General features: G+C 48.2%; 1 protein-coding gene across 1 annotated transcript; it reads right to left on the bottom strand.

Moving 5' to 3' along the window:
- Window positions 1–1,748: 1,748 nt before the first annotated feature.
- On the bottom strand, window positions 1,749–10,722 carry LOC114603167 (cytochrome P450 2A13-like). The gene is made up of 9 exons (XM_028741966.2): window positions 10,536–10,722; window positions 9,428–9,590; window positions 8,193–8,342; window positions 7,301–7,461; window positions 4,844–5,020; window positions 3,778–3,919; window positions 3,430–3,617; window positions 2,231–2,372; window positions 1,749–2,140 (listed from the first exon to the last, which is right to left on the bottom strand). Exons 1-9 carry the CDS (start codon window positions 10,704–10,706, stop codon window positions 1,959–1,961), a joined length of 1,476 nt encoding a protein of 491 aa, XP_028597799.2. The 5' UTR covers window positions 10,707–10,722; the 3' UTR covers window positions 1,749–1,958.
- Window positions 10,723–11,594: the final 872 nt, after the last annotated feature.

Genomic DNA, 11,594 nt, shown 5'->3' with positions numbered 1-11,594 from the left:
TGGACCGGCCCCCTGCTGAAAAAGTTTGCTGACCCCTAGTCTCTATCATGGGTAGGCAAACTATGGCCTGGGGGCCGGATCCAGCCCAATCGCCTTCTAAATCTGGCCCAGGGACAGTCCGGGAATCAGTGTGTTTTACATGACTAGAATGTGTGCTTTTTATTTCAAATGCATCTCTGGGTTATTTGTGGGGCATAGGAATTTGTTCATTTCCCCCAAAAAAATATATAGTCCGCCGTCCACCCCAAGGTCTGAGGGACAGTGGACCAGCCCCCTGCTGAAAAAGTTTGCTGTCCCCTGATCTAAACTATGAAAGCATCACAACCTGGAAGGACAAAGAATGTAAAGATCCTGAACATCTCCAAAGGGAATTGGTTTAACTGTTAAATTACTGTAAAGCGACTTCCAGTTCTGTGGTGCACAAATCTAGCAAGTGGGGGAGACTCCCCCCTCCTCAGATCACATCTGGCTTTCAAGGGGCGGTTAGGACTCAACTGCTTCCTACATTGGTTGTCCAGAAACTTCTTCTTTGAATGTAGGTTTCTGGCAGAATGAGTTTCTGGCGTTCTGTACCTTTACCAAGGCAACTGGTAGACTCCACCAGAAGATTCACTTTTGGGTGGGGGCTCCTGGTTGTGAATGTTTTGGCGGATATTACGTCCTGGTGTTTTGGCTGATTGTGAAGTACTCAAATCTTGAAAACACAAGAAGTAGATAAAAGACCCTTTCTAAGTGGTAAGCTTGAAGGGACGCGGGTGGCACTGTGGGTTAAACCACAGAGCCTAGGACTTGCCTATCAGAAGGTCGGCAGTTCGAATCCCCGCGACGGGGTGAGCTCCCGTTGCTCGGTCCCTGCTCCTGCCCACCTAGCAGTTCGAAAGCACGTCAAAGTGCAAGCAGAAAAATAGGTACCGCTCCGGCAGGAAGGTAAACAGCATTTCCATGCGCTGCTCTGGTTCGCCAGAAGCGGCTTAGTCATGCTGGCCACATGACCCGGAAGCTGTACACCGGCTCCCTCGGCCAATAAAGCAAGATGAGCGCCGCAACCCCAGAGTCGGCCACGACTGGACCTAATGGTCAGGGGTCACTTTACCTTTTCTTTAAGTGGTAAGCTATAGTTCTCATTCTGGGATTGAGAGTTACATCTTTGTGTAACAAGGACTTTGAAGGAGATAAAAGCAAGCATCCAAATGAAGCTTCTTTCTAGTCATGCCGCTGTGAGTATAGAATGGAGAAAGGAGAATCAAAAGTCTGGGAATGGGATATGGAGCTTAGATCCAAATTTTCTACTGCAAAGCGGAGTCAAAGGACAGATCCAAGGGGGCTTCTTTTTAAAAGGGGGAGGAGTGTGGCAAATGAATTTGTATCTTTCGCAGGAAATTGCAACGGCCCAGACTCTACTTTCCTCTTATTTTCTGACTCCCCCCCCCCCAACTGGACTCAGAGCCAGTGTGGTGTAGTGGTTAAGAGCGGTAGTCTCGTAATCTGGTGAACCGGGTTCGCGTCTCCGCTCCTCCACATGCAGCTGCTGGGTGACCTTGGGCCAGTCACACTTCTCTGAAGTCTCTCAGCCCCACTCACCTCACAGAGTCTTTGTTGTGGGGGAGGAAGGGAAAGGAGAATGTTAGCCGCTTTGAGACTCCTTAAAGGGAGTGAAAGGCGGGATATCAAATCCAAACTCTTCTTCTTCTTCTTGTACCAGGTCGGGCCTGGGTGGCGGCAACGAGAAATCAAGTGGTGGCACAGGGATCAATAGAGGGTGAAACGTCCGGGGACCCTGTGTGATCGCCACAGGAGGGTCAACCCCTTTGTGAGTTCAAGAACTCCCCAACTTGTTTACAATACGATATCTTTATTGTCATTGTCCCATGCAGAACAATGAAATTGGAAAACTACATAAAACTACCAGAGAACTACATAAAACATTCAAAAACCCCTAAAAACTCTAAAACCCCATTTTAGAGGGGAATGGCACACATGTCATAAAAACGTGGGATGGTGACAAAGCCAACCAGCATGGGAGAGATGTCGATCTGTTCAGGAGGGACGGGGGATTTGAAGCGGAAGTTCTGCAGGATGCTGGTGAAGATGAGGAAGAGCTCCTTCCGGGCTAGTTGTTCCCCTAAGCAATAGCGCTTCCCTAGGAAAGAGGAGGAAGGTGAATACAGGCTTTCAGGGTGCTGTTATGGATGGCTTAGGAGTGCTTGGGAAAGGAAGGGGACTGACTCACCAACAGAGAAAGGCATAAAAGCTTCATTCTTCTTGAACTGCCCATTCTCATCCAGGAAATGTTGGGGGTCAAACACGTCTGGTCTTGCAAAGTGTTGGGCGTCTCTCAGCACAGACCCGAGCATGGGAAACACTTCAGTCCCCTGAGCAAGAAAGGGAGAGAAATGAGAAGATACAGGAGAAATGGGAGATTCTTCTGGGGGGCAAGAAATCATTCTGAGATTTGAGGCTGCATATTCCACTCTCCAACACCAGACTGTTAAAGTTTGTGGGTCGTAAAACCTTTGACCCACGGAGTCTGCTGCGACGGCACTGCAATAAATCTGATTTATTGGCACTCCGACAAACTTCAATGGTGCCCACACGCTTCCACTCTTCTCAGTTGTCAGATAGTAGCAGAGTTCACACGCAGTGTAAAATGGCTTTGTCTGTGTCTGCGTGGTGTCTTCAATAACTCAGCTCAACACCAGTGCTTCTAATCTATCCCTCTTTATTTAGAAGCATACAAAAAACAGAAAAGAAAAACCTACAGAATCTAGCTGCATGCTCACAGCTTTCTGTCTTTAACAAAAATGAAACTACCTTGCTCACATTCTCAGACAGACTGCTCTCTGCAGCCCACAGAGAGCATAGATCAAAGGAAAAATGCCCGGGTCATGGGGGCAGTGCGCCCAGTTAATAAAAATGCTTCCTGGAGTGTTAACTCTTAACCATCCAGAACCACACCATTGGTGTTGTGGCCAGCTCTGAAGCACAGGAGCTTATCATAGCCATGCCCACCCCAGAAAGTCCACAAATGTAAGCAACTGTAGCAATCCATCGCTTTAAATCAGGCACCGCCAACCTGCGGCCCTCCAGATGTTTTGGCCTACAACTCCCATGATCCCTAGCTAACAGGACCAGTGGTCAGGGATGATGGGAACTGTAGTCCCCAGAGGAGCCCATGTGGTCCTTCTGTTGGCATATCAGCACAGCACTGTCCTTGCAGCTGCCTCGCTCCTCCTGCTAAGCCACAGCGATGCCAGGAAAACAAGGGAATATTGCTGGGCCTCCCCAGTATCCACACCTCTGTTTCCCTGATTGTTATCATTCAGAGAGTAAGGACAGGTGGAACAGATGTGTTTGGGGAACGTCACTGAGCCACAAACTATATTTGGAAGGGTGGAGTCTAAGTCTAAGGAATTAATAGAACCACAATACCTTGGGAATGGTGTATCCCCGGAACTGGGTATCACGGGTCACACATCTTGCTACTCCCGAGGGGAACATGTTAGTGAATCTCTGGATCTCGTGGATCACAGCATCCGTGTAGGGCATCAGGGGACGGTCATCCATGTTGGGAGTGCGATTCGAGCCAATCACCCGTTCAATCTCTTCGTGGACTTTCTCTGTTGAGAAATCAGCAGGATGAGACCAAAAGTGCTATTTGCACCTTCCAGGGAGCTAAAGAAGGATCCCAGCTCATAGCTGGGGAAACAAAGAGGGAGCCTCCCATAGAAGGCAAGGACACATCTCTCCAGCCTATTTTCCTCCCCCTTCCGCACTCACCTTCAACCTCCGGGTATTTCAGCAGAAGCAGGAAGCCATAGCGCAAAGTGGTGCTGATGCTTTCTGTGCCAGCGAAGAAGATGGTGAGGGTCGTCATAACCAGATTCTTTAGGAAGAACTCTGTGTTTGTGTTTTCCTTCTCCTAGTCAGAAGGAAAATGGTAAAGGAGGTTAAAATCTGGTTTTCAGGTGTCTACAAAGTTTGTTCTCTACTACTGATTGGCTGAAGCTCAACATCAAAAAAACGAAGATCATGGCCACTGGTCCCATCACCTCCTGGCAAATAGAAGGGGAAGAAATGGAGGCAGTGAAAGATTTTACTTTTTTGGGCTCCATGATCACTGCAGATGGTGACAGCAGCCACGAAATTAAAAGACGCCTGCTCCTTGGGAGAAAGGCGATGGCAAACCTAGACAGCATCTTAAAAAGCAGAGACATCACCTTGCCAACAAAAGTCCGTATAGTTAAAGCCATGGTTTTCCCAGTAGTGATGTATGGAAGTGAGAGCTGGACCATCAAGAAGGCTGATCGCCGAAGAATTGATGCTTTTGAATTATGGTGCTGGAGAAGACTCTTGAGAGTCCCATAGACTGCAAGAAGATCAAACACATCCATTCTTAAGGAAATCAGCCCTGAGTGCTCACTGGAAGGACAGATCCTGAAGCTGAGGCTCCAGTACTTTGGCCACCTCATGAGAAGAGAAGACTCCCTGGAAAAGACCCTGATGTTGGGAAAGATGGAGGGCACAAGGAGAAGGGGACAACAGAGGACGAGATGGTTGGATAGTGTTTTCGAGGTTACCAGCATGAGTTTGACCAAACTGTGGGAGGTAGTAGAGGACAGAGGTGCCTGGCATGCTCTGGTCCAGAGGGTCATGAAGAGTCGGACACGACTAAACGACTAAACAACAACAACACTGGTTGGCTGAGTGGCAGTGATGTCATGATTAAACCAATGAGAGTGAAGGGACAGTTGAGTAGTGTTGAAGAGGTGGCTTCGTTTCAGGGACTCTAGTTTCCTTCCAGGAAAAAAAAATATTCATATTTTATAGAATGAAATCGCCATACCTGCTGCATTTTCACCAGGAAGCAGTCAATGAAATCCCGAGGGGCGTTGGGGTCGAGGGTCTCCTCTTGGGCTTTTACCTTCCGCATGATGAACTCCTCCAACCCTAAGAGCTGCTTGAAGGCTTCATGCTGTGGACCAGGCAGGTACTGCATGACGCCCGAGAACATGTCATAGAGCTGTTTGTGTTGGTTTCAGAGGGGAGAGAAAACAGATATTGCACAAAGTGAAGCTGAGATGAAGGAAGTCACTATGTTTTATCCAGAGCATGCTGATTTCTAATTCTTTTTACCTCTTGGTGAAATTTTGCCACTCAGGATTGTGAATGGGGTGTTTCTGGGGAACAGGAAGGGAGAATTTACTGTATTTTTTGCTCTATAAGACTCACTTTCTCCCTCCTAAAAAGTAAGGGGAAATGTGTGCGCATCTTATGGAGCGAATGCAGGCTGCGCAGCTATCCCAGAAGCCAGAACAGCAAGAGGGATTGCTGCTTTCACTGCACAGCGATCCCTCTTGCTGTTCTGGCTTCTGAGATTCAGAATATTTTTTTTCTTGTTTTCCTCCTCCAAAAACTAGGTGCGTCTTGTGGTCTGGTGCGTCTTATAGAGCGAAAAATACGTTATATCTATCCAATCTAGTACTGATGGTCTCTGTTATCTTAGCCATACTTCCCATAAATTCTCTTTTCCATTGGTACAAAAATTCCATAATTTCAGCATCTGAGCTCATCTCTGGCTGCCGTGGCCCCTATCCTTCTCTTGTTTTTCAGCGCAGCCGGTTTTCTTTATCAGTCCTGATTAAGTCCGAGGCCATTCAGTACAGTTTCCCAGTAAACAACAGGGGGGTCCAGTACTTTTCCAGGGGGAACGTATTCAAATCGCTTTTCCAAAATGTCTCAGAGTGGGGTACAAAGTCGCTTGCAAATTGTTCCTTAAAGTCTCAGTTGTGTTTATTGAGCCAGCTTCAAGCTTCTTTCACAGAACAATTGACAAATGGAGAAGCCGGAGGGTCAGCAAAGCAAACTGCTGAGTATGCTATCAACTTGTCACAGACATGACCTCAGGGTCTGACTTCTCTTTTGGGGATATAGATGGAGACTTGGAGGAGGAATCAGAGGTTGAGAGGGAATTTCTTACAGTGCCATCACCCTCAACAGCTCAATCTGGGATCAGGAGAGGCTGCAGCAACATTCTAAACTTGCTCCAGCCAGAACCAAGGCAGATCAGGAGTTGCAGCACCATGGAGAGCTCAGGGTGAGCAGCTTGCTCCTTTCCCCCCATCTTTCCCCCAGGCTCTGTCCTCTTGTGGAGATGTTATTTTCCTACAGGGCTGGGAGAAAGGGGCATCTTCTCTTTGTTAGGAGCGTCCTACTCTCGTGTAGGACCCATATAGAGACACATGCCCGACTGGCATGTTCTCTCCCTCCTGGTCTATCGTTCGGGAGCTTCAAAAGCTTTCATTAGCCCGAACATCACAGCGACTAATGCCAAAAGGCATTAGCACACTTAGGGATCAAACTTAGGGATCAAACTTAGCATTTGCAGTTTGCATAACAGAACTCAGTAGCTCAGCATTTTGGCTAATCTACGTTTGGACCCCTGACCATTAGGTCCAGTTGTGGCCGACTCTGGGGTTGCGGTGCTCATCTCACTTTATTGGCTGAGGGGGCCGGCATACAGCTTCCGGGTCATGTGGGCAGCATGACTAAGCCACTTCTGGCGAACCAGAGCAATGCACGGAAACGCCGTTTACCTTCCCGCCGGAGCAGTACCTATTTATCTACTTGCACTTTGACGTGCTTTCAAACTGCTAGGTTGCCAGGAGCAGGGACCGAGCAACGGGAGCTCACCCCGTCGCGGGGATTTGAACTGCCGACCTTCTGATCAGCAAGTCCTAGGCTCTGTGGTTTAACCCACAGCGCCACCTACATTTATTTACATATAATACACTCGGAGCATTCTGACTTCACTCCTGCCTCTTTCTCATCAGACAGGAAAGAGAGAAAGGACAAAGGACAATAGTCCCACTTCACGGAACACAATAATACCAAAACATCCTGTCTCCGTCACTTCCCACACTGTGGAATGAAAACATACACTGTCATGTGATAGACAACAATCCCATGACTGCAGACACGGGGAATGAATCCCCAACACTCTTTTCCAGGGCCTCACCCCTGGTGCTCTCCCTCTGCTGCTAGACTGGTGAGGTACTGGGGAAGGGATTTGCTTCCTCAGGCTCAAGAGAAGGCAGCTGACTCCAGCTCTACTTGCCCTGGTGCTATGGAAGGATGTATTGGGCAGCTCCATTTAGCCTTGAACCTGATCTGGCTCCTTAGTGGAGATAATGACTCCAATTTCTCCTGGACTGGTCCTGCATGCCATGCCTTGAGGAGATTCATTGAAAAGACATTATTCACACACTCACAAAGGAACTCCTTCTCATCCCCTCCAATTTACCTGTCCCCAAGAGGTGCAAGTGAACTGTAAGCTACCCAACATCATACTCAGCAAGGAGTGGAACTCCTGATCTTCGTATTCAAAGCGGTCGCCAAAGGCGATGGAGCTGATGACGTTGCAGACCGTGCGGCTCAGGGTGTAGGTGGGGTCAAAGGGTGAGCCTAGAAAGAGAGACCCCCAAATCACTGAACCCTGGAACATGTCAAGAAGAGTTTGCAAACCAGTCCAGACTTGCCTCACATTATTCATTTGACCCACTGTTCCATTTTCTTCATAAGCCACAATTTAAATTAAGCCACATATAAATTATAAAATGCACCACAAAATTTATACAATCTTTTTAGACTTCCATCAGCACCTCTGATGATCCACCGTTTTAACCACTTCTTATGCATTTCTTAACTTAATATTGCCTTTACATCTCTTAACAAATCATCCTTCCCCTTCTCCATTTTTGCAATACTTCCAATAATACTCCTCACAAAACTTCTTGCAAACCTACAAACGTCGTCTGAGCTTCACAAATACTTTTTAAATAGTCCGTAAATTTACTCCAGTCTTCCGTGAATTTCTGGTCCCGCCGGTTTCGAATCCTTCCTGTTAGTTTATCTAGTCCATTAACTTCATCCTCCATTCTTCAATCGTCGGTAATTCTTCTTGCTTCCATTTTTGGGCCAATAAGAGCAAGTTCTCTTTTAGAGGACAAAGCTTATTGGTAATGTGTTTAGCTTAGGCAAAGTTTTCTTTGCACATAACCCAAAATAAATCGAAAGCACCAGTGAGAACATTCAGTATAAAGCCTTCAAATGCCCAGTTAACTTCCAACGGTTTCTAACCCATTAAGAAATATTTCTTGACCCATTAAGCATGAAGATGTCAAAACTGAGCTCACTTTTTGTTTCCCTCAGGGATTCCAACAGGAAATGGGCTTCTTCCAGGATCCGCTCTTCGACGGATCTCTTTCCCATCCCAAAATTCCTCAGCGTCGTGATGGAAAATAGTCGTAGCTGTTTGGCCCGTTCCCCATTGCTGAAGCCAAGCCCTGAGAAGCGGAGGAGGAGGAGGAAGGAGGAAGAGGAGCCAGAGGGGGTGCAGTGAATGAGAATGTGGATGAACCCACACAGTGATGAAGGGTGCACCCACAAAAAGCCCTTCATATTCTTAATTTTTTCCTGACTTTTAAAATTGTGATTGCAGGAGATGGAAGAACATTGTATGTGCCCGGGTTCCCTCTCATAGGGTGTGTGTGTGTGTGTGTGTGTTGATTTGTGCAAAGAGGGTTGTGATCTTTAAGAACAGATGAGGGGGTGAGGCTCAATAGTCTTGAAGAAGAAGAAGAAGAGTTTGGATTTGATATCCCGCCTTTCACTCCCTTTAAGGAGTCTCAAAGCAGCTAACAATCTCCTTTCCCTTCCTCCCCCACAACAAGCACTCTGTGAGGGGAGTGGGGCTGAGAGACTTCAAAGAAGTGTGACTGGCCCAAGGTCACCCAGCAGCTGCATGTGGAGGAGCGGAGACTCGAACCCGGTTTCCCAGATTATGAGACTACCGCTCTTAACCACTACACCACACTGTCTCTCAAGACATACACTCTCAGCCTCAGTAAAATGGGTATAAAAAATTTACTTCATAGGAGCATTGGAAGGGCCATTGGCAGTGCTACATAATAATAATAATAATAATAATAATAATAATAATAATAATAATAATAATGATAATGATAAATTTATTTATACCCGCCCTCCCCAGCCAAGACCGGGCTCAGGGCGGCTAACAACCAATAATAAAAATAAGTTGATTAAAATACAACTTAAAAAACAAGATTAAAATACAACATTAAAACATTAAGATGCAGCCTCTTCACAGGAGGAGAAAGGAAAAAAGAAACAGGGGGAGGGAATCAAACTGATTCTAAGCCAAAGGCCAGGCGGAACAACTCTGTCTTACAGGCTTTGAGGAAAGAAATCAGATCCCGCAGGGCCCTGGTCTCATGAGACAGAGCGTTCCACCAGGCCAGAGCCAATAATAATAATAATAATAATAATAATAATAATAATAATAATAATAATAATTTATTATTTGAAAAGGCCCTGGCTCTGGCCAAGGATGGCCCAAGAAGAGACTAACCGTAACCCTGGAAAAGCCAGTCAAACGTGGCTTGCTTTCCACGGCCACCGAACTCTTCGGCCTGATCCACCAGGGCCTCCTTCACAGCATCGTATCCACACAAGACCACAACACGGCGGGGCCCTAAGTGGATGGTGAAGACAGGACCATATTTCTCACGGATCTGTGAAAAGAGGAGGAGGGCATTGTGTGAGGTGATGGAACAGATGGAGAGATGGAGCAAATACATAGACTAGTTTTTAGGAAGACAAGGAAGCTTGTTGTTGTTTAGTCGTGTCCGACTCTTCGTGACCCCCTGGACCAGAGCACACCAGGCACTCCTGTCTTCCACTGCCTCCTGGCCAGTCTTTTGAAATGAGGCAATCTTACTCTGTGATGTATCTTCCCTTAGACAGAAGTCCACTTACTGGCTCATTGTTCCCTTTCCTTGAGGTACCTTGATCCAGGGAGCTCAGTCTGCTCAGCCTTTCCTGCCTTCCTGACATATCTTGCCCCCTCTTTCACCAACACATGATAGCCAGCGTTTTTGAATTCTGGTGCTGGAGGAGACTCTTGAGAGTCCCATGGACTGCAAGAAGATCAAACCTCTCCATTCTGAAGGAAATCAGCCCTGAGTGCTCACTGGAATGACAGATCCTGAAGCTGAGGCTCCAAGACTTTGGCCACCTCATGAGAAGAGAAGACTCTGATGTTGGGAAAGATGGAGGGCCCAAGGAGAAGGGGACGACGGAGGACGAGATGGTGGGACAGTGTTCTCGAACATGCCAGCATGAGTTTGACCCAACTGCGGGAGGCAGTGGAAGACAGGAGTGCCTGGCGTGCTCTGGTCCAGGGGGCCACGAAGAGACGGACACGACTAAACAACAACAATCTATGCTTGATGAGCCGCTTGGGACACAAGAAGTGAACCTTCTCACGCCTGGCTGAGGAATGTGCACTTGGAGCGTTCCTGCACTGCAAGGGTTGGGCTACGTGACCTCTGGGGTCCCCTCCTTCCACATTTTCAGGCTTCCAGGTCCCCGAGTGGCTTGCAAAACTATTGAGGGCACTTGGCCAGGAGATGAGAGGGAAGGCGGCCAGATGGACGGACAGGCGTCCAGAGACTTACCTTCATCAGCGACTGATACATGTCCTTTGTGTTGACTTGCAGCAGGTTCCCAATGAAGGGCAGCGGAGTCGGTCCAGGCGGCAGCTTCTCTTTCTTCTTCCATGCTGAGAGGAGCAGCAAGCAGAAGAGGAAGGAGGCCAACAGGAGGGTCCATGGGCCCAGGAGGTCCATGGGGAGGCTGGATGGCAACCTGCAGGTGAGGAGCAGAGGAAGAGCACTCCTAGCATTGCCTTGGGGGAGGGACTGCTAGGTCTGGGAATATTTCCCTCCCCATCAGGCCCGCAGGGAGGGCAGTGGTTGCTCCTGGGTCTTCTGCAGATTCATTCACTGTGATGGCCTGGGATTCGGACTCGGATGCTGAACCTGAGCCCGCAAAGGATTCCCCGCCTCCAGAACCAGCTGAGCGGGGGATGGGGCCTGAGCCTGAAGGGTCCTCACCTGTGCTGGATCCTCAGGTGCAGGCACCAGCTGAATCTGCTCTGGCTCCTGAGGTGATGGAGGACCCATTGCCTTCAGGTCCTCCACTCTCAGCCCCGTCAGAGGAAGCTGAGGTTGCCTCTGGGTCTGGTAACCCTCCAGCCTCTCCTGAGTTGCAGAGGCTCAGGGCAGAGAGGCAGAGGGAACTAAGTTCCCGCAGGAGAAGGGCTCGCCTCCAGGCCAGGAGAGGGGAGTCACCAGAGGATCGGGGCCACACTATGCCTCGGGGCAGATAAAAACCAGCCAGCCCCAGTCCCAAGTTGCGGGAGCAACATTGTTGGTTGCTAGTTCCTGCCTGAACCCTGTCCTGCTTTCCTGCCTGAACTCCTGGCCTGCCCTGGCTCCCTGCTTGCAAGCCTGTTCCTGACTTCACCCAGCTCCCTGCCCTGCACCCAGCTTCAGCTATAATAATAATAATAATAATAATAATAATAATAATAATAATTTATTATTTATACCCCACCCATCTGGCTGAGTTTCCCCAGCCACTCTGGGCGGCTTCCAATCAAATGTTAAAAACAATACAGCATTAAATATTAAAAGCTTCCCTACACAGGGCGTTCTCGTTGCACCTTTGACCAC

Source organism: Podarcis muralis, chromosome 7 (assembly GCF_964188315.1).
Source record: "Podarcis muralis chromosome 7, rPodMur119.hap1.1, whole genome shotgun sequence".
NCBI classification, from domain to species: domain Eukaryota; kingdom Metazoa; phylum Chordata; class Lepidosauria; order Squamata; family Lacertidae; genus Podarcis; species Podarcis muralis.
This window is presented reverse-complemented; position numbering and strand designations above follow the sequence as displayed.